This window comes from Zygosaccharomyces rouxii (genome assembly GCF_000026365.1).
Source record: "Zygosaccharomyces rouxii strain CBS732 chromosome E complete sequence".
In the NCBI taxonomy this organism is placed as follows: domain Eukaryota; kingdom Fungi; phylum Ascomycota; class Saccharomycetes; order Saccharomycetales; family Saccharomycetaceae; genus Zygosaccharomyces; species Zygosaccharomyces rouxii.
In genome coordinates, this window is record NC_012994.1 from 423,754 (window position 1) to 446,340 (window position 22,587).

The 22,587-nt window shown below is 37.4% G+C and overlaps 9 protein-coding genes across 9 annotated transcripts; 5 read left to right on the forward strand and 4 right to left on the reverse strand.

The window, feature by feature from the left end:
• Positions 1–691: 691 nt before the first annotated feature.
• Positions 692–2,938, forward strand: ZYRO0E05544g (uncharacterized protein; the record flags this gene model as incomplete). The annotated part of the gene is made up of 1 exon (XM_002499126.1): positions 692–2,938. The coding sequence occupies one exon, from the start codon at positions 692–694 to the stop codon at positions 2,936–2,938; it is 2,247 nt and encodes a 748-aa protein (XP_002499171.1).
• Positions 2,939–3,874: 936 nt separating this feature from the next.
• Positions 3,875–5,992, forward strand: ZYRO0E05566g (uncharacterized protein; the record flags this gene model as incomplete). The annotated part of the gene is made up of 1 exon (XM_002499127.1): positions 3,875–5,992. One exon carries the CDS (start codon positions 3,875–3,877, stop codon positions 5,990–5,992), a length of 2,118 nt encoding a protein of 705 aa, XP_002499172.1.
• Positions 5,993–6,517: 525 nt separating this feature from the next.
• ZYRO0E05588g (serine/threonine-protein kinase) lies at positions 6,518–7,933 on the forward strand (the record flags this gene model as incomplete). The annotated part of the gene is made up of 1 exon (XM_002499128.1): positions 6,518–7,933. The coding sequence occupies one exon, from the start codon at positions 6,518–6,520 to the stop codon at positions 7,931–7,933; it is 1,416 nt and encodes a 471-aa protein (XP_002499173.1).
• Positions 7,934–8,051: 118 nt separating this feature from the next.
• IOC3 (Ioc3p) lies at positions 8,052–10,685 on the reverse strand (the record flags this gene model as incomplete). The annotated part of the gene is made up of 1 exon (XM_002499129.1): positions 8,052–10,685. One exon carries the CDS (start codon positions 10,683–10,685, stop codon positions 8,052–8,054), a length of 2,634 nt encoding a protein of 877 aa, XP_002499174.1.
• Positions 10,686–11,004: 319 nt separating this feature from the next.
• TUL1 (ubiquitin-protein ligase TUL1) lies at positions 11,005–13,302 on the reverse strand (the record flags this gene model as incomplete). The annotated part of the gene is made up of 1 exon (XM_002499130.1): positions 11,005–13,302. One exon carries the CDS (start codon positions 13,300–13,302, stop codon positions 11,005–11,007), a length of 2,298 nt encoding a protein of 765 aa, XP_002499175.1.
• A 381-nt stretch (positions 13,303–13,683) lies between these two features.
• On the reverse strand, positions 13,684–15,186 carry ZYRO0E05654g (UTP--glucose-1-phosphate uridylyltransferase; the record flags this gene model as incomplete). The annotated part of the gene is made up of 1 exon (XM_002499131.1): positions 13,684–15,186. The coding sequence occupies one exon, from the start codon at positions 15,184–15,186 to the stop codon at positions 13,684–13,686; it is 1,503 nt and encodes a 500-aa protein (XP_002499176.1).
• A 676-nt stretch (positions 15,187–15,862) lies between these two features.
• On the reverse strand, positions 15,863–19,063 carry RGT1 (Rgt1p; the record flags this gene model as incomplete). The annotated part of the gene is made up of 1 exon (XM_002499132.1): positions 15,863–19,063. One exon carries the CDS (start codon positions 19,061–19,063, stop codon positions 15,863–15,865), a length of 3,201 nt encoding a protein of 1,066 aa, XP_002499177.1.
• A 1,264-nt stretch (positions 19,064–20,327) lies between these two features.
• On the forward strand, positions 20,328–21,194 carry OTU2 (deubiquitinase OTU2; the record flags this gene model as incomplete). The annotated part of the gene is made up of 1 exon (XM_002499133.1): positions 20,328–21,194. One exon carries the CDS (start codon positions 20,328–20,330, stop codon positions 21,192–21,194), a length of 867 nt encoding a protein of 288 aa, XP_002499178.1.
• A 152-nt stretch (positions 21,195–21,346) lies between these two features.
• On the forward strand, positions 21,347–22,561 carry YLF2 (Ylf2p; the record flags this gene model as incomplete). The annotated part of the gene is made up of 1 exon (XM_002499134.1): positions 21,347–22,561. The coding sequence occupies one exon, from the start codon at positions 21,347–21,349 to the stop codon at positions 22,559–22,561; it is 1,215 nt and encodes a 404-aa protein (XP_002499179.1).
• Positions 22,562–22,587: the final 26 nt, after the last annotated feature.

Consider the following 22,587-nt stretch of genomic DNA (forward strand, 5'->3'; position numbering starts at 1 on the left):
TCGGTCAATCTTCCACTGTTCCCTGCGTAGGACAAAGAGGAACAACATGATAATGAAATGATGGATGGATGATGATTCAGCGTTCAACATGCTCCCTTTCTTCCTACGCCCTCTTCTAGGAAACTAGACCCAGCACCACTATTGTATTATTTTTCCAATCCAGATTCATCCTTCTGCCTACCCTTTTGGGTACAGGGGGATAAAAAAGAAACGTCACCGCATAATTCCAATGTTCTCCTAACGAAGAGCGAAAGAAGTCTGCCTCCGTCTTTCCTCCTGGTATCGGCCGCCTATGCCGGTAACAGGTTAACAAGGAAATGTTACTCAAGAGTATAAATAATGTGGACAAATGCAGGTGTGCGATATCCCTGGTATATCTGGGACGTGTTAAGGTAGAATTTCAAAGGAGTACTTGGCGAAAAAGAAAGGGTTTAACAGAGCTGTAATACCATACATATATTATACTATACTGTACAATACTGTACAACACCATACTATACTATACTACACCATACTCTATAAACAACAATATACTTCGGATACACGGCAAGTATACCCGCTGCGATACGCATTTTTTCTACAATAATCAAGGAAAGAATTGGTAAGTTAGTATTGGTCATTTGAAACTGTGGTATTCTACTGTGAAACTATTCTGCTATACATTGAGTAGGGGAGTGATTTACAAAACAAAATGTCAATCAAGGAAATTGCATTGGACTTAACGGTTTTTACACTTACCAGTGTAAATGATGCTATTTCTTTCAAACCACAACTCTGTTTCGAAGTTCCCAAGCAGGACTATCAACAGTTGAAAGAAGATTATATTAATTTTACCGGAACTTCCATACGAAAGAATCGGTCAAAATTATTTTTCCTGCCCACGAATGTATCCGACGAACTACAAAAATTAAATGCAAGTGTACCGGAGAGTGCGAAACGAGTTCCTAATGACGGTAGGGTTTATTATAAAAACAGACTCATTACTGAATTAGACTATGAGAACGTTAAGCGCGTAGAGACGGCATGTGCATTTATTGCCTATACTGCGTTAAATTCGTTTGTACATTTTGAGACGGATGTCAAGGGTAATGCTAGCGGTAATGGTGATCATGAATCAGTCCCCATGGTCAGTACCGTCTCAGCCGGTACCAACACTGGCAGTAGTGGTTCAAGTGTTGACATTGATGGTACCAGCAGTAATACTGTTGGAAATGGCGGTGATGATGACGATGAAAATGAGGAAGTGTCATCGAGTGAAAGCGTTACAAGGGCATTGAAAAAGGGAAATATTCTTGGATTCCGCGAATTAGGACATCTTGTTGGAATTACACCTTGGCATTTTCATCGTGTCTTTAAAGTCATTACTGGTTTAACGATTAGAGAATACGGTCAATTATGCGTCGAATTCATCAAAAAGAATAAGGAACTAATTAATGCCTGTAGAGTTCGTGTGGTAAGGTTTAAATTGACTGAACATTATTCTTGCCTAGATGATACACATTTCCTCAGAGATGGTGGTCTCCAGTATCCTGCAACGGAAAACGTCGTCTTACTGCCCGATTATTTCATTGATCCAAATAAATCCAAGGAATTCAAAAAGAGAAAAAGTAGTACAAAACCGGTACAAGAAGAGGTTAATTATGGTGTAACCCAAAGGTCACAGATACGCAAAAGACGTAGTTCAGTAGTGTACGGTAGAATTCAACGTGCATCTCAAAATACAATTACGTCCAATTCGTTGAACGACTGTTTAACTTCACCAACAACAACGAGAAGGTCGGTTTCTTTCCCACGCTCAGACGAGGAGAATATTAATTATAATTATGATTACGGCTACAACTATAAGAATGACGGCAATGACAACGTCAATGGTAATAATATTATTGACAGCAATTTCGGAAATCAAATTGAAAATGATACTTTTAACAATTATCACTATTCGAATACTACAACCAATAATAATTTTGATAATGATACCGACGAGTCCACGTCAGCTTCGAGCGATTGGGAAAGACCAATTCAAAATGTTTTTCCACCATTATCGATGGCAACACCAAGACCTACGTCTCCTGCAATTACTTCAAGGAAAAATAGTATTATTTCAATTGGTAGTGCAGGGGCTGCTGCTTCAGCTTCAAACAATAAAGTTTCTAAAAAGGGCGGGAACCTAATGGAAGCTCATAGAAGGAATCGTAGTGATGGTTTAGGTTTGAATTTAGATTCTTTGCGAGACGGAAGCATCGACCATAAGTTGAGTATGGCAACCACGTCGGCAGGAACGGCAGTTGGAGGTGATAACGGCAATGCTAACACATCAACTATAGAATTTAACAACAATATATTTCAAAATGATGATGCTGAGGATGTGGATTTTACTAATCTGGATTATAATAGTTCAAACAACATATTTCAAAAACAGTTCAAGTTAGATCCAAAATATCCGTACCCAAGTAATAGTAGTGACACTAATGTTGACAGTAAAGCAAACAGTGTCAGTCGTTCTAGTGGGTCTGCAGCAGCTGCAGCCATAGCAGCATTTAGTGGTGTGAATGGTAACGGGAATAACAACGACAGTAATGGTAACTCTGGTATGGAGGGTGTTCCATCAATGACTGATATCTCCCTATTCAACAATTCACTACTAGAACAGACAACTACTCCAGCCGCAAGTTTACTGCTTGATACAGATCCAACAAGTGCAAGTACGGGAATTCAAGAAGAACTTGATGTTGACACCTTACTTAATAATAGTAGTTCATTATTAGACGAGCTAGTACCGTTTAGTTCCCATCCTCATCACCATCATAATCATCAACCACAACGTAAAGATGGTATTGCTGCAGGCGAACTATTCAGCATGCCAGAGGAAAATGAATTATTTGACACATTAAACGGTGATCTATTAGCTGGTGATGCCCTTTTGAGCTTTGAACATTAACCTACTACCAAACCAATCAACAATTAACGAGACATTTGATTTCACTGAAAACAGAAAAGAATTACTACAAGTAATAATAATAATAGTAATAATAACAATAATGATAATGATATTAATGGCAATCATAATATCACCTTATTTGTATACTATGGGAGGATTTGAACTAATTAATTAATGAATAACGGCATATACATGCTCTTGTACAAAGTTTCGATTAATGTAACGCTGCAGCATTATTACTACTGCCGGTACCAACAGCCTCGTACAAAGTGCACAATCGTTCCTGCAGGCCCCCTTTGTAACGCCGTACGACTAATATGCATTCGATCAGCCGTTCTACCATGTACTATTAAAAACTTAGTAAAATCCAACAACTCCCTTTTTTGTCTTATTTCTGTTTAGCCCCTTGGCCTCCCTTTCCTTATTAGTTCAGTACCCCAACTGCCCCAACGGTTCTTAGAATGTGTCCTAAAAAAAGCTTTGTTCTTTTTCCTTCTTTTTTCTTCGTTCCTGCACGGAACCCAATCTAGAAACCTGGCTTGGTTACGCCTTGATTCAAACGACGACGACGCTTCTTTGCCATATTTGGAACACGTATGTACAGTCAAGAATATTATACTACCGAAGGCTGAAGGCAGAACTCCGAACTAGTGTTACCCGCCCACACTGTTTTACTACCCTCACATCACGTGGAGCCCCAAAACCGAATTAAAGATTCTCCCCCTCCCCCCTTCCCCGCGCCCCTTATTTTCTGACCCCTCCTTCTGCCGTAAAGATTCATGTTAGTCTCATATGGAACGTCATCTCAGGAGGAGCGCGGGTGTATATAAAGGGAGGCAAAAGTAGTCTTACCGGGTGGAGGAACAAAGGTTATGGCGGTAAAGGTATTGATTGATAAAGGAAATATAATAACAATTATAATAAAACGTAGAATATATGGGACGTGATTTGCAGAATAGTTTGGTGTTCGAGGTCGCTACTGAAGTCGCTAATAGGGTTGGCGGCATATACTCGGTCTTAAAATCGAAGGCGCCAGTTACTGTCGCTCAGTATGGCGACAACTATACGCTAATGGGGCCACTAAATAATGGCACCTGGCAGAGTGAAGTAGAAGAATTAGATTGGACTGCTAATGAAACGTTCACCGAAGAGCTAAGACCATTACAAAGCGTTTTAAAATCGATGCATTCAAGAGGTGTAAGATTTGTTTTTGGTAGATGGTTAATTGACGGTTCGCCTAGAGTAATCTTGTTTAAGTTAGATTCTGTTCGGGGGTTCTTAAACGAATGGAAGGGAGATCTTTGGTCGTTAGTTGGAATTCCATCACCTGAACACGATCCAGAGACGGATGATGCTATTATCTTGGGTTACATGGTTGCTTGGTTCTTGGGAGAATTAGCGCACTTGGATCATAAACATACAATTGTCACACATTGTCATGAATGGTTAGCTAGTGTAGCACTACCCTTGTGTCGTAAGAGAAGAATTGATGTTGTTACGATTTTTACTACGCATGCAACTCTTTTAGGTCGTTATCTTTGTGCTGCAGGTAATATTGATTTTTATAACAATTTGGCACATTTTGATGTTGATCATGAAGCTGGTAAAAGGGGTATTTACCACAGATATTGTATTGAAAGAGCAGCAGCACATACTGCAGATGTTTTCACTACTGTTTCGCAAATCACTGCATTAGAAGCTGAATATCTTTTAAAAAGAAAACCTGACGGAATTCTGCCCAATGGTTTAAATGTTGTCAAGTTTCAAGCAGTTCATGAGTTTCAAAATTTACACGCAATACAGAAGGAAAAGATTAATGAGTTCGTCAGAGGTCACTTCCACGGATGTTTTGATTTTGATTTAGATAATACGCTTTATTTTTTTACCGCTGGTAGGTATGAATACAAGAATAAGGGAGCAGATATGTTTATTGAGGCATTAGCAAGATTAAACTATCGTTTGAAAGTTAGTGGATCTAAAAAGACGGTTGTTGCATTTATAATCATGCCAGCAAAAAATAAATCATTTACAGTAGAAGCACTTAAATCTCAAGCTGCAGTTAAAGCATTAGAAAATTCTGTTGCGGAAGTTACTAGATCGATTGGTAAACGTATGTTTGAATATGCAATGAGATATCCGCACATGGGGGTTCATTCTGAAATTCCACAAGATTTGGATGAATTATTAAGGCCTTCAGATAAAATTTTACTAAAGAAGAGAGTTTTTGGTCTTAGAAGAGCTGAAGGTGAATTGCCACCGGTAGTAACGCATAATATGGTGGACGATGCTAATGACCCAATTTTAAATCAAATTAGACATGTTGCACTTTTCAATCATTCTTCTGATCCTGTAAAAATTATTTTTCATCCTGAATTTTTAAATCAAAACAATCCAATTTTAGGCTTAGATTATGATGAATTCGTCCGCGGTTGTCATTTAGGTGTTTTCCCATCATATTATGAACCATGGGGCTATACACCCGCTGAATGTACAGTTATGGGAGTTCCATCTATAACTACAAATCTATCAGGGTTTGGTGCTTATATGGAAGATTTAATTGAAGTGGATCAAGCAAAGGATTATGGTATTTACATTGTCGATCGTCGTTTTAAGGCTCCTGAAGAATCCGTTGAACAATTAGTCGATTACATGGAAGATTTCTGTAAGAAAAACAGAAGGCAAAGAATTAACCAAAGAAATAGAACTGAACGTTTAAGCGATTTACTAGATTGGAGACGTATGGGTTTGGAATACGTTAAAGCTAAGCAACTAGCATTGCGTAGAGCTTATCCAGAGTCTTTCCGCCAATTAGTGGGTGAAGAATTAAATGATTTGAATATGGAAACTTTAGCAGGCGATAAGAAAATTAAAATTGCAAGACCATTAAGTGTTCCAGGATCACCTCGCGACAGAGCCAATAGCGTTAGTAGTGCCGTCTACATGACTCCCGGTGATCTTGGAACTTTACAAGACGCTAATAATGCCGATGACTATTTTTCACTAGCCGTAGACGATAAGGAAGATGAGGAAGATCGCGTCTATTATGACGAATGATCAATCAAATCTAACGTTCCGTTGTAACCCTAGACGTGCAAAACAATAACAAAAAAAAAAACAACGTTATCAATCAAACGAACATTATCAAGAAACGAATTAAAAAAAATAGAGGAAGCATGACTTGTATATGTAAAATGCCTACCATTTAAGCATTATCGTCATAATCATCGTCATCGTCATAGTTGGGATTATCATTCAAACGCTTTTGCTAATTCAATAATAAGAGGAATAATAATAATAGTCAACATAATAGTAATCATAATATAATAATGATAATAATACGTATTATAAATAAGCATAATTATGCCATCGCGACTTTTCGTTGCTGCTGAATCCCTTTGCGATGGGATCTTCATCAACATAGAAAAGAAAATTAAAGAAGGCGAAGAAACATAGAAGAAAAGAAGGTTAAGATTAAGGATATAACTGAAACGGACTTCTTAAGAACCTTTTATTTTGACAAAACTTTGATATCATTACAAAAGGTTAGTTACAAACAATTAACGTGTAGGTAGGGAAGCAATGGATAGCTCTACAAAAGATAATTCTCATCATAATTCTCACAGCGAAGAAGCTAATCATTCTGATACCCAAGATGGTGAACTTGTTGCCCCTAATCATGTGGGAGGAAATAAAGTTAGTAAATTGCTTTACAAGTTAAGTGGACAGCCTGAATCTTACATTAATAAAAGAGATTATGTCTTCGGTAGAACTTTAGGTGCTGGTACATTTGGTATAGTTAGACAGGCAAGAAGATATTCTACAAAGCAAAATGTCGCCGTTAAGATTCTTTTAAAGAAGGCCCTTAAGGGGAATGATGTTCAGCTACAAATGCTATATGACGAATTGTCAATCTTACAAAAACTTCGCCATCCAAATATTGTTCGTTTTGAAGATTGGTTTGAATCAAAGGATAAGTTTTATATCGTTACTCAATTGGCAACTGGTGGTGAATTATTCGACAGAATTATTGCCAAGGGTCACTTTACAGAGGAGGATGCAGTTAAAATCGTGGTTCAAATGTTAAATGCAGTTGAATACATGCATTCAGAAAATATTGTTCACAGAGATTTGAAACCTGAAAATATTCTTTATATTGATCCATCGGATGATTCTCCACTAGTGATTGCAGATTTTGGTATTGCCAAAGAATTACACAACAATGATGAATTGATCTTCAAGGCCGCTGGTTCTCTTGGCTATGTGGCACCTGAAGTGCTAACTACTAATGGCCATGGTAAACCATGTGACATTTGGTCTCTAGGTGTCATCACCTATACTTTACTATGTGGATACTCTCCTTTTGTTGCTGAATCTGTTGAAGGATTTTTAGAAGAAGTAGCTAAAGATCGATACCCTGTAAAGTTTCACGAACAGTACTGGAGTAAAATTTCTACAGAGGCCAGAAGATTCATTCTAAGAGCGCTAGAGATAAACCCACAGTATAGACCAACAGCATCAGAATTGTTATGCGATCCATGGATTACAAGTAAGAGTAATTACACTCATGATTTGTTGCCACATGTCAAGAAACAATTCGATGCTCGCAAGAAATTCCGTGATGTGGTGGAAATTGTTAAATTGAATAACAGAATCGATAAATTGAGAAACATGTACTGTGAAGGATCAGAAGAAGAGGAAGATTTGCAAGGGAATGATCTATCACCTCATAAATCTTTGCTCGATTCTCTTAAAGATTTGAGCCTACAACAACCTGATAGAGCAGCCTCTACACCTGGAACATCATCATCGCAGAGTCATGATGAATTAAAATCTTCATTAACACAGAGCGCGTTTGCTCAATTGGTTAAAGCTGCTACTACGAATACTGACAAGGTGTTGAATTATAAGGACCCCTTGGCGGCTAAATCAGAAGAGGCAGAGGCTGAAGCAGAAAAACGAGAAGCTGCTAAGGCCAAGAGTGATTTGAAAAAGTGAATTGACTCTTCATTCTCTTCAACTTCAATAGTCATTACACCTAATGTAGATTACAGAAGTTCTCTTTAATGCATACAGGAACCCTTTTTGTTTCTGCTTTTTTACACATATACATAATTTAACGTCTTCGAGTATTACGCCTGACAGATCTTGTTTGCTTGGGTGGTCTACCTGGACGACCTCTTTTACGAGTACCACGACTTTCTTCTTCATCTGCATCTTGATAATCATCCTCATAATCCAATGCTGCATCATCATCATCATCATATTCAACATTTTTCTCCTCATCCACATACTCTTCACCCATATCTACATCAGCTTCCTCTGCGTCGCTATCGAACCCGTAACTTACATTACGTCGTTGTGATCTTCTTAGTAGTCTTTGGCTTGGTTTCGTATCTCCATATTGTTCTCTTAAATCTTCAAATACTTTCAAGATATCATACATCTCAGAAAGATAGTCTTTTAAAAATCTCAATTTGTTTCTTGCAGGATTAAATCTGGATTCCTTTGGCAGTGGATTCTTATTTAAAATAGAGTTAGTACCAGATTTACCCTTTTCATCCCTTGATTCATCTTTTGATTCATCCTTTGCCTCATCTTTTGATTCATCCTTTGCTTCATCCTTTGGGTCATCCTGTGCTTCATCTTTTGACCCATCCTTTGCTTCATCTTTTGATTCATCTTTTACTTCCTCTGATGGAAGACCATTTTCGGATAGCTCCCCAGGTTGTGAATCCTTTCCCTGGTTTTCACCAACAACAATTTTACAATCCAAAAATTCTAAAAATTCTTTTAAAGTCTTTGTATCATGGCACATTTCGTACCAATAAGTTTTACCCAAAGTCGGTTGTCCTTGGGCTGTATCCCGAATCAACGAAATAGTATCATGGTACAATACCTTAAATTGTGTACTCATGATTTGTCCATTTTTTTCAAATAATGCCAACGAATCAATTTCTCCATTAGCATATTTGTCATGCATTGATTTCAAATTTCTCACATTCATATAGGTACTAATGATACCTTCATCTGGATAAGTATGCAATCTCGGCAGATAAAAATCTCCAATGTGTGGAACTCTACCGATGAAAAATTCTTGTTGTCTCAATTTATAGACTTCATCTTCGAATGGATTGCTCAATGGATTATCTGGTAGTTCACCTTCAAACAATTTCTCCCACTTTTCATACAAATTTATCATTGTCTGATCTTTCTCTTCCTTAGGCATATCCTTAAGTGTTTGTTTAATCTCCTCTAAAATCTTTAGTTTTATTGACAAATCCTCCTTTTTACCATTAGACAACTGCTTTTTGACGTGCTTCTTTTTACTTCTAATTTCATATCTCGATTGCACAATTGAACACAATTTCCTAAATTGAGCATAAGTGACCGCTGACCCTTCCACTAGATACCTCGGAGCATGCTGAGTTTGTACACCAAATGCAGGATCTCTCTTTGTATGAGAGAGATGATAAATTTCATTACGAATTCTAGGTGATTGGGAACCACACCAATCAACCATGGCACGTAAAAGGATGATACGATCCCGTGGATTCAATGCAAGAATACCATCTTTTTCTAACTCGGATGATTGTAAAGGATCCTCTTCTAGTGGGACAGGCTCATGATGATGCCACTGATAGATATTTGGCGTTAATATCTCGGACATTTTCGGATCCACAGATTCTTCAATTTCATCATTTTCAAACAGTTTGGATTTTGGTTGAAAAAATTCTTCTTTATCAATGTCATTCATACGCCATTCCTTTGGGTACCCCCAAGTTCTAGCACTATTACGAAGTTGTCTCACCAACATGGTAAATGGTTTCTTTTGTGCTTTCATTTGATCTAAATTCGTCAGCGGCTGGTGGGACTTTTGTAATTCACCAGCTTTACTTTGACTAAAAGTCAATTTCAAAAGCGTTAAAAACAACAGATTCATCTTGTCCTGACTGGACACCACATCTTTAATTGGAAGATAGTCTTGATACAAAAGTGTGCGTTGCTTAGTTTCATCGTAAATTCCAATAACTTCACCGACTGGACCGCCAGGGTACAAATCTAATCCAACTTCAAAATTTTGGAATGACAAATTTAACACATCAGTGTCAAAAAATTGATAAAATTTATTAACAAACCCCATTACTTTCATAACATCACCAGCATATAGAACTGGTTTCATATTTGGATTTTTCAGTCTTGATATCACACTATGATGAGTCTTGAAATCTGATGAGAGTAAAGGCATATTAGGCGACCAATTATCGTTTGTTAAGGGTGGTTCTTGATTCTCGGGAGCTGCAGAACTTGTAGTTGGACCATTGGCTGGTTTTTTACTAGTCGTATTACCACTAGCTTCATTTTTTTTCATCGCAGCTACTTTAGCCCTATACCTTTCTCTTTCCCTTTCTCTTGCCCTAGCCTTCGCCTTAGCAGTTGATTGAGCCTTTCTCTTCCTTGCAGCCTCAGCCTCAGCTTCTTGTTCCATGATATCAGCTACATCTTGCTTTGATTTCTGCTGTGGTACTCTTTTAGATCTTCTTAGTCCCATAGAATGACTTGACATGTTGGGAGCATTTTCTACCCGTTTTATATTTTCGAAATCATCAAACGTCAATTGCCCCAATTTCTTTTCATTTGGGGGTTGATCATCACTTGCATTGCCAGTTACATTAGCACTTCCATTCTCCTGGGTATCCGCCGATAATGGCTCTTCTGGCCTCACCGACAAATCTTGAGACTCCGACATCGATTCAAGCAATTTATAATCAATCTAAGTGATCGATCTGAAGCATCTGAAGTAGCATATAGAGAATGGAATTCTCATTACAGGACCATCATTTTATAATTTGAAGCAGGGTAGGCAACTCGCGGCAACTCGTGAGAAACGACCCATAGTAAGAGATTACGATTACAATAAATTCCGTAGTATAAAGCTATATTACAATGTAAAAATCCTGATTTCCATCACCAATGAATTATCCTTTCATTCATTTGCTTTAACCAATATTAAACTCGTACCAATATTTATATATATATATAAAAAAAAAAATCTGAAAGAATCGCAATCATAACGGTGGTAATGGTGACCTGCACACGGGACATTGTAATTTGTAACTCATCCAGTTCTCCAAACATTGAGTATGGAAAATATGAGCACATGGTGTTACCATGTATGTTTGTTCATCCACTTTATGAGTCTCTGGCACTTCTTCCACACGAATTGGAACTTCTGACATGCAAATGGCACAATCAATTGTATATCCAGCAGTTGATCCGTGCTCCAAAAGATCTTGTGCTGGCATGGCCTTGTGATATGAATAACCTTCAGGAATAGATAGTTTGGGTAAGAACCAACGAGATCCCAATATATCTTGAGAATACAAAACTGCAATTTGGAATAAGAGCCATAGGCATAGTACAACGACGAATCTCACATTTCGATGATGTCTAAAGACATTAGAAGAATACGTGAACACGTAGACCACTGGTAAAGTTCTGATGAAAGTGGTACCCAACACAAATTTCCACAAGAGGGGCATTTTATTTTGTCTTCTAACGCCCATAGCCTCGTTCATTCTTTGGTTTCTTAATCTATTTCTTCTTGGAAGAGTGCCTTTGATGGCATTTCTAAAGATTTGTGGTAACCAATAGGAGTTTAATACAATAATGGCCGAATATTCAAACATCATTCTCACTTTACGAGGCCACCACCTAGCGCTCATTGATAAAAGCGTAAAAGAGACTAGCATGAAAAAAAATCTAGCATAAAGAGAACCACTTATGGATGATTCATCTGGAACCACAGCAGTAGCTGTGTCTGTGTCTTCATTAGTAGAATGACCGCCACGAAGTAAAGTAGAAATACCAACGTTTCTTTCATTGAGCTGAGATGCATAAACGGAGATCAAATACCTCGTTTCAAAAACAGATGCTAGAATAAAACATGCAAATGCACTCGTAACAAGCGGTAGATACAATTCAGGTAAGATGCTTGCAGAGAAAAAATAGATCGTTGCTAGGGATCCATCCACCAAATTAATCATGGAAAAACAGTAAACTGAAATTTTATTCACACTGGAAGGAGTATTTGTATGGTGCATTTGACACAGTAACAAGTAAATCTGAGCAATGAATAAACCAATACCAAATAAAAGGTGTGTTCTAATCGACCTTATCTTTAATCCGTACCTCTCACCCTTTGCATCGTGGAATTCAAGCTCCACACCACAATCCGGAGAGTATAAAATCCCCTTGCTAACGGTAACTGGAGGTAAATGTGATAGATTTGCAGGTCTACCCAATGGCCAATTTAATTCGTCATCAATCATCTTGATTTGATCACGTGTATATTGATTCCAAGGGCTTAACTGTAGGAAAACCATATATTCACATTTTAAGATAGATTCGTCATACCAACTCTGTAAGTCACCCATCGTTAAAGTTTTAACAAAATTGGACTTATCCCAGTATTCTTTTACCGCTTTTTTCAAAGAATCAAATGTATCTTCATCATCGTTATCATTATCATTTTGTAAGTTCATATAATGGGGAAATGCAAATAGCGAATGGAATTTCGCACTTTCGGTCATTGCCAAAATTCTACCTCTTCGTACATCATAAATCGCATTAGTATACAACGAGTGCCTTTCATGTTCACTTTTATCAGAAAGTGAAATTCTTAAATTTAAAAATTTCCATCTATCAGTTTGAGAATTGAAAAACTTCTTCTTTTGCGATCCCAGTTGTGAAGGAACTTTATCAACATGAGTCAATTGAATAGTCAGTTCACCTGTATCAAACGTTACATTGTGTAATTCACTATGCGCAGGCCAATCTTTAAAATAAGTTTCACCTTCGGGCGGTGTAACATCTGAAAACTCTGTTGGACTTTCATAAAATCTTGGTACTGGCATTGGAATTCGTGGGTGTTTATTATTCGAGATTAGTTGAATTCTGCCCAAAAGACTACTAGTGATATTAGGTGGGAAGACATTCTCCTCAGGTTTATTCATATTTGGTGACCAAACTTCGTTTTTAACTCTAGTAGTTACATCTTCTGGTAAAATTAGATAATCTTGATTTTGAAACCAACGATCATAGTCTTTAGATGGTATCGGATAAGTTGCATTTCTCTGAGGATCATCTTTAACATCATTAAACGACAGTTTAAAACCGGTAATATTACGAAATCCACTATTGTAGCTCATTTGTTCAAACGACTCATATTCTGTGTTCAATTGTGATTTGAAACTTTGTAATTGATTAAATTCATACTGTGATGATACCCCATCACCACCTGGTGTGGAAAAGAATAAAAAAAGAATGATAATAATTATCAACAGTGTGTTACCGTCAATTTCCATAGTGAGGCGTATTTTTGAATTTGGATCTTTTCACACAAGATCCACTAGCACATCAACGAATCCTGATGTGGATCCTTAAGTTACTTCTTGTACTTACTTAAGCCTTCGCTTTGGACTTATTGATGATGATTATCATCCAAAGGGGAACAGGTAATGTGAGTAAGTGAAAAAAGCCTGTTACCCTGCCTCTCAGAATGCAGATCACCGACGACGATACTGCATGCACTGTATTAGGACCTTTTAGGCGCCCATATCATGGATACAAATATGAAAAGTAATAGATTACAAAAAAAAACTGCTTATTCTAAACAAAGAGAAATCGAGTACAATAATAGTATGAACACAATAAAATGGAATAATACCCAACGTATTTGACACATCCTAATGTTCCAAAATTTGTAAATTACCTGTAATCACTACATTTTCCAATACGGATCCATTAGGAATATCGATGCTTTGACCATCAGAACAAACAATAATAACAGTACCTTTCAATGTAACATTCTTACCCAAATTAACATTACCAGTAATGGTTAAATGATCGAGTTCAACGATCTTTGGGATATGTGGAATTCTTCCATTGAAATCAGAAACTTTTTTGTAGTGTGAACCTAATTTAATCAATGGATTTGGACCAAATCTTGATGGATCTAATTTCAAAGATCCATGCTCTAAAAAGAATAAATCAGATTTAACCAAAAGCAGATCAGAACACGTCTTCACAGGCAAAAATCTTGTTCTTGGTACAACAACACCATGAGCACCTTCGAAATATCTAATGGCAGCACCACAGGCAGTTTCTAATTGTAAAACGTTAATTTCTTGACCACCGCGCTTTATGGTCTTTTGGTTAGGAATAATTTCCATTGATAACGAACTTGATTCCACTAATCTTTTAACAGCTTTCAAATTAATCCATAAATTGTTAGTGTTAAAATTCTTGAATTTTCTAATATTTTTAAATTCATCAATATGTTCCTTTGGTACTTGTGCAACTTCTAATAGACGAACTTGGCCGTCATAAGAAATTAAAGTACCACCCTTGACATCAGCTCTTGTCTTATCAGTCAATTCCATAATATATTCAGCTCCAGTTTCGATCATATGGTTAAGGATCTTGAAATCCACAGTAGCACCCAAATTATCACCATTGGAGACAAATAGGATTTCTCTACCTTGAGCTAAAAGAGCATCTAATTCACCCGATGCATGCAACGATTCAAAAAGGTCACCATGACCAGGTGGGTACCAGGAATCTAATTCATCATCATAATGAGAGGGAACTGGTAATAATGAATCCTTAAAAACACGAGGAAATCTTGATTGGTTAAAAGGTCTAATACGAATTCTATTAGCTGAGTATTTTTTAATCAAATGTTCAGTATCCTTATCCGTGTTGAAAGAATTCATTAACAATAGAGGAACATCACTATCGTATTGTCTATTCAAATATTCAATTTGTCTCACCGAGAGATCTAAGAATGTGTTTCCATCTCTAACTTCAATAACGGATTTAGGTCCCACACAACCCATTGAAGTACCAAGGCCACCATTCAATTTAAGAACAGCCAATTTAGAAAGATTTGAAATGTCATCATGTGTAGGTTTCAATGATCCGTAATCGATAACCTCCTCCTGAGTAGGAGATTTAATTTTTTCCCACAATAAAGTGTTTCCGGATGATTTCTCGACCAAATATCTTCTAAATACTGAGAAAAACGAATCTAATTCGTTTTCAAATCTATTACGCAAGTTTTCGTCATCTCTAACAGAATCTGCTAACTTGTTCAAAGCATTTCTCATCTGAGATGCTGCCACCGCATTGGTGTTGTTTTCAAAGGCATAAGTAGAATGTGTCTTGATATGTTTCTTCTGATACGACATCTTGGCTCGACGATTACTCTCGCTCTTACTTTATCACCTATATATAACTAGTAAATGTTAACTGTAATTGTTTGTTGACTGATCGAATAAATGTTTATTCTTGCTCACACATATGTATATATATATCTACCTCCCCCTTCAAATGAAAACCACTTGACGCGCCAAACGGAAAAAAAAAAAAAAAAAAAAACGTATCGCGTAGACACAAACAATTCTTGTTTTATTTTTATTTTTATTTTTTCATGACTGCCCCCCCTTGAAACCCATGGAGAAGTCGAAACACAGAAAAGAAACGCGAAGAAAAATTTCGCGTCGCGTTGTTTCTATTTTTTAAAAAAAATCTACCGCGCTCAAGGTTCGAACGGTGGGGGACAATTTTACTGCGTATCAGATGGAATATGCAGTGTTAGGGGCCGTGTTAAGAAGAGTATGTTTGATAATACAGTTTTAGAACCTCAACATTCACTAGGATATGAATCCTTTAAAGTAACACGGTTACACGGAACCGCAGGGACTGGTTTAGAGGCATATTTCAATTCCCTTCCAATTGATGGGGTCATTACTCTTGTCCTAGATATACATAAACAGACGCATATACATAATATGCCTGCAAATTCATCTTTCATTTCATTTTCTTCTGAAAAAATTGTATGCCCAAGTTTCAAAACTCTCCACTTCAAGACCAGCCCAATTCAAAATCGTCCAATAATTTCCAACCGATGAGGACAAACGATTTGAGAGTTGTGATAGTCTCTTGTAATTGCGGAGATGATGACGAGGAAGGATATATATGTTTTTTATCTCTCTTGGCAGCCTTTGAATAGTACAATCTCCGCATTATACTATGATCACGATTCAAAGATTTAGAAATTGTCTCGGTTGTTGTAATTGTCGCTGTTGCCGACGTATTGTCAGAATCTTGATCCGATAAGTTTACCGGCTTAATCATGTTCAAAAGACTTGTAATCTGCATCATATCATTCATGCAATTGGATAATTTAACGACTAATTCTTGCGATTGGAAAGTAATCGCTAGTGGATCATTATTATTGTTATTGGCAGTGTTATGATGCGTACCAGCACACGCCATTACGACTCCAATTAATGAAGCGGGCATTTTCTTCACTAATTCCATAACGTTTCTAATTTCTCTTAACATTGAGATGCAATAGGGTGAAATAGAACCTCTCAATAAATTGGTTAAACAAGCTTCCGCATTGTCTTGTAAACCTAACAATTTATGATAAAAATCATTACCTGAATTTTTACCAGATTCTGCTTGCGACGTGGTAAACTTTCTGCTTGCTGAATTCCCACTATCATCGTGTTCCATCGGTTTCATTGGTCTATAATTATAATCAATATGATTTTTTGGGTTGGTCCTCATCATAACAGTAAGAGCTTGTAAAATGATTGATGTCAATTGGCATAACAATTTGATCAATTCCCCACATAATTCCATATCAACTGTAGGTAATTCACCAGTTTCTAGATCTTGCAAATTTAGCAAACAATCTACAAATTCTTTTCGAATCAAAATAAATGCCGCCAACAATTGAGCTAAACTAAAAAGTTCATCATCTTCATCTGTAACTCCTTTTAAAAAATAAGGCGGTATTTCCCAAGTTAACTGGGTACGAGAGAGGTCACATATTGATCTTCTTTTCATTGAACATTCGGCTAAAAGTTCACCAAATTTAACACTTTGTAAGATGAATTTCATCCTGGTTGGACTCTGATCAACAACCCATTTGGAATTACTATGAGGTTTAGTTTGGAAAAATCTTTCCGATGCACCTTCAATGGGCACGTTCAAAAGCTTAGGACCTCCGTATGAACAACATTGTAATGAATCAAAAATGATCAATAACACATAGAGCCTTTTAAACGTTATTGAATATCCAGCTTGATCCCAGTTCATGGCGTTATTCTCATCATAAAATCGACTATCGTTGTTATCATTATTGGCATTATTACTATTGTTATCATTATTAGTATTGTCGTTATCATTAGAACCACTTTTCGTAGCGTCATCATCTTCATCGTCGTAAAGTAATAACTCATATACTTTAAAATCTTTGAATATAGTTGTAGACATCCCTAAAACAAACGAATTATCGTATCCCACCACTGCAAGGATATAATTCAGAAGGACAAATGTAGAAAGATAAATGATTTTAACCTTGGGTGAAATTTTATCTTTATTCTCTCTAAAACTTGGATGAATATCAACAATCTTTTGTAGACATTCATTTAAGGCAGTAACAAAAACTCCTTGCATTTCTAGGTTATCATCTTTCGAATCGTTACTACCACCACCATTAGAATTTCCTCTAATTTCATTACTTAGTTCTCTTTCCTTACTATGCGTTAAACTATCGTAAAAATGTCCAGATCTTCTCTTTAATGTAATACGAATCAGCAATTCTAATGAATTTCTAAACCAAAGAATAACATAATTATTAATTTCATGAATGGGTGATATTGGTTGCGTATTAACTAGTAAAATTTCATTTGTAACGGTTTCTTTGTTTAACGGTATTATTGGAAACACCATATGGATAAATTCATAATAGATATCTATCAGTTGAATCTCGGGGATTTGACCATAAACAAAACCCGCAGGCGACACAAGGTTACCGCCCAAGAGCGAGTCATTACCAGAACTCGAAAATCTTGCCAACGGATATTCACCCGGTTCCGCTTTATTCTCCCCTGAAGAAGCACTAACGGTTCTTCTTTTTTTTATAGTCTTCTGGAAAGAATTACCCAAAGTCTCCTCTTTATCAGCCGCTTGAACTTGCACCTGCGGTGGAGGCAGATTTTTTGGTTGAACTTTGGGCCATTGAATCGGCTGTTGCTGTTGTTGGGAAAGACCATTACTATTGGATTGATTCATGGGGACAGACTGATATGGAACCGATGCACTTGGTGACATTCCCTCACTCGCTATCGAGCCATGTCTGGAGGGAAACCCATTCGCACCGTATTGAGCAAAAGAATTGTTAAATTTCGAATATGAATACTGTTGTTGTTGTTGTTGTTGCAAAGGTGGTGGAGGCGGCTGACTAACGTTTTTAAGAGAAGGCGGATTTGACCCTGACTTTCTTCTCAATTCATCTGATTCTTCACCGCCACTATTACGGAACGGCCAATAGCCACTATCTGTACTTGAATTATTTGGACCAAAAGTTACCGGTGAATGTAATGGCGGATGCCCGGCTGATGGTGATGCATAAAGCAAATGCTCTTGAGGGATATTTACACTTTTAGCTGACATGTCGCTCGATAAAGAATCGATAGAACCTCTTCTTTGACCTTGAAAATCATGATACGGAACTTTCCAAAACTGTTGTTGCTGAGTAGCGTTTAAATTCGATGGCACAGGGGCAGGTTGCGGTAAATACTGACCCAAGGGCGGCAATAAGACTGAGCCTTGTCTTGAAGAAGGCGAAGAAAATTCACCACCACTACCAACAGCAGTAGCAGCAGTATTATTATTTTCACCTGAAATCGATCGGCTTACACTATGTCCTCTAACCGCTCCTTTTGAAGGTCCCCTTTTCAACTGAATTCTCTCAAAAGCGCAGCTTTCGCCATTTTTCCTACAAGATGTACAAACACCTTTATCATCATCGTAATCACATCTTATCTTTCTCTTCCGACATTGATCACACGCACGGGATGCCTTTGTTCTTCGTTTGCTTGCACTTGTATTACCACCACTAGCACCCTGCGAACTCTGTGACTCTACCTCACTAGCATGAAAGCTGCCATCCCCGCCGGCGTACTCACTGGAATTACTTCTACTCTTCATCATAGCTGCTGACACATCCCTCGTGTTTTCTGAGCCATTATTTTCACTCATAGGGGTCATAAAACGATCAAAACAATTGTAAAGGTTGTGAAACTGATAATCTTCACTGAAATAAAAACTCAATTCAACGGGAATGAGAATTGCAACAGGCGATTCTGAAGTTCTTTTGACAGTTTCTCACCAATTCAGTAAGTGCTTCCTCTTAAATCTTGCAAAGTTGGAAGTAACACGTTTAAGTGAATTGAATTTTTTCAAAACGAAATACCTATAAATTCCCTTACTGGGGTCAATTTTTCTTGTTCTTTCTGTTTGTTATTCGATGATCTATGTGCTTGTATATGAATCGAATGCTCTAGTTAAATGTTAAAGGGACCCGGAGAACGACAACGACAACTCCAGGTAAACTGCAATGATGAACGAAGAAAGGCGAAGAGACAAAATGGAGGAACTACTGGAGAGTTCCAAACACCTTTACGTAATCTCGAGGTATAGAATGAATTGCTAAGATCAACAAATGGTGCTTTATCGAAGACAAAACAAGACAATTTATAAGAAAAATGAACCAATGCTACACACAGATCGTAAGACAGTAGGCCTTCTGATTCTTTCTATCATTCTTATTGGATCCTGCTGCGAAACTCTCTTCACGCTGAAGGAACGGAAGAAATTGTCTACACTTCCAAGCATTTGTCTTATCGATGTACTTCTACGTATGCATATACACATCTACTTCTCCAATTGGCTCTACCCATAGCTACAGGGCCCTTCTACGTTACTACACTGATGACGTTCTTGATGTTGTTTATTGTTAGTGTTTTCTTGACTATACCTTCCCATAGTGCCTTCTTTTCTTCCGTGTTCCCCTTATTCCTTTTTTTTATGCTTCTTTTAGGATTTCCCCGGGTTTCCTGTATGCACGAGTCAGGTATCTTTCTCGCAGGATGGGGAAAAAGGCGGAGAAGTCAGAACATAGTAGGTATGGGTGCTAAGAAATAAACGCGGGGTCGCAATTCTGGGTTCAAATCTTGGGAGAGGAAAATATATTTTCAAATGAAAGACGAACTGTACTAATTGATGCAATATGTTTGATGGCAGAGCTCTACCAACTCGAGCACACATCTTATTTAGTGCTTCTCTCTTTGTCTTTTCCTGCGTTCGAATCTCGTGGGGCTCGCATTAAGGTTTTTCTTTTTTCTTCCCTCTTTCAATTTTTCAATTTTCAACCGTAGTAACATCAAGAGAAAATGGAATGCATGTGGAAAAGTGCACATATACTTGAATAGCGAGCAATAGAAATAGACTGTAATACGCTGCCGCCTTCAAGATGGATGAAATCTTATCAAGACATAGAAAGGAGAGTAAAGATCTTCAAAACCGAATAACCGGTATGAAGAAACAGGCAACAAAATCGACTCGTAAACAGGTAATGGCGAAATGTAATGATCTTGAACAGGAAATGAAACAGAGGCATGAATTAGAAATCAAGGAGTTTAACGGTGAAATGAAGAACGAAGATGAAGAAGTCACACCAGAAAAACTGCTAGAACAGCTTTCTATAGATAACGATACACAAAAGACGACGGAGTCCACATCAGCGCCAACGCCAGCGCCTACGTCAGAGCCAAAGAAACGTAGAAATAGACAAAAGGAGAGATTAGCCAAGAGAGATGCGGAAATTGTAAAGATGAAGCAAGAAGCGGAAGAAGAAGCCTCGAAGCAACCAGATTTGAAGAAGATTGAACAGGATTCATTAGATCAACTCTGTAATTTGAACCATTTGATGCCGCATGATATCAAACCAGATGGTCATTGTCTTTTTGCATCAATTTTAGATCAATTAACTGTTCGCCATGGGATTAAAGACTTGGATATCTACAAACTACGTCAATTGGCATGCAATTATATTCGTTCTCACAGCGACGATTTTATACCATATCTTTTTGATGAAAATACGATGCAATTACAAAATATTAATGAATATACCGATGAAATGGAGAAGACTGCGAAGTGGGGAGGTGAAATTGAAATCTTAGCACTGTCCAAGGTTTTTGATTGTCCCATTAGCATTTTAATGAGTGGTAGAGCTACACATATAATCAACGAAGCCGGTGAAAAACCGGAACTGAAATTAATCTACTACAAGCATAGTTACGCCCTCGGTGAGCATTATAATTCGTTACACAATGCTTGATTAAGTATTGACATTGACATTGATATCGGTATCGATAGATAGATAGATAGATTGATTGAAAAAATTTGAGTTGAAAGCTCATATTATCGGATCGATATGAGAAAAAAAAGTAATAATGTATACAGACAATTACAATATCAAGTAAAAGATTGATGTCAATAGCACGCAAAGTCCTTCTGGGACGTCCTTCTAACAACTTGACAACTGGAATTGTAGGATTAGCTAATGTTGGTAAATCGACTTTTTTCCAAGCTGTAACTGATTCAAAATTAGGTAATCCTGCGAATTACCCATTTGCAACTATAAAACCTGAAGAAGCTAAAGTGCAAATCCCAAGTAATCGTCTTTCACATTTAGCCAAGTTGTATCAAAGTGCAAAATGTGTACCTGCTACCTTGACAATGTACGATATCGCAGGTTTAATCAGAGGCGCATCAAGCGGTGAAGGATTGGGATCAGCATTTTTAAACGATATTAGACATGTCGATGGGATTTATCAAGTAGTTAGAGGCTTCGTTAAGGAAGAAATCACGCACATAGAAGGTTCTGTTGACCCAGTGAGAGATTTATCAGTGGTACAAGACGAATTAATCCTTAAGGATGTGGAATTTTTAGAGGGTATTAGGGAAAAAATTGGTAGGAAGATGGGCAGAACTGCTAAAACATCAATGGAATATCGAGACCTTTCCGTAGAATTAGAGTTAATGAACTCTCTTGAGGAACATCTTTATGAAGGTCGTAAAATTATCCACTTTAAAGACGATTGGACTCCACAAGAAGTTTCAATTCTTAACAGGCACAATTTTTTAACCGCCAAACCCTCTCTAGTTCTATTAAACGTCAGTGCCAAGGATTATATCTTGGGTCAAAATCAGTTTGTCAAACCAGTAAAAGATTGGCTCAATGCTTACTCTCCTGGCGATGAATTAGTTTTGTTCAGTGCAGAATTCGAATCAGCCTACAACGAATTGGGTAGCAATGCGCAAGATTTATTAAAACATGCTGAAACCACTTGGGGGTTATCTCAACGCCAATTGCCGAATAGTGCTCTTCCTCAAATTTTACTGAAGATGAGAGAACTGTTACATCTAATAAGTTTCTTTACGTGCGGACCGGCTGAATCTAGACAATGGACCATTAGAGAAGGTACAACGGCACCTGAAGCCGCAGGTGTCATCCATACAGATTTGCAAAAGACCTTTATTAATGCGAGCGTAATCAAATATGAAGATCTCGCCCAATTGGAACCACCATTGCAAGAATCTATCCTCAAATCACAAGCAAAGATTAAGCGTGCTGGTAAACAGTACGAAGTTGAAGACGGTGACGTTGTCTTATTCAAGGCTGCTGGAGGTAAGGCAAGATAGAAGATAGTGACTTTAACTGTAAATAG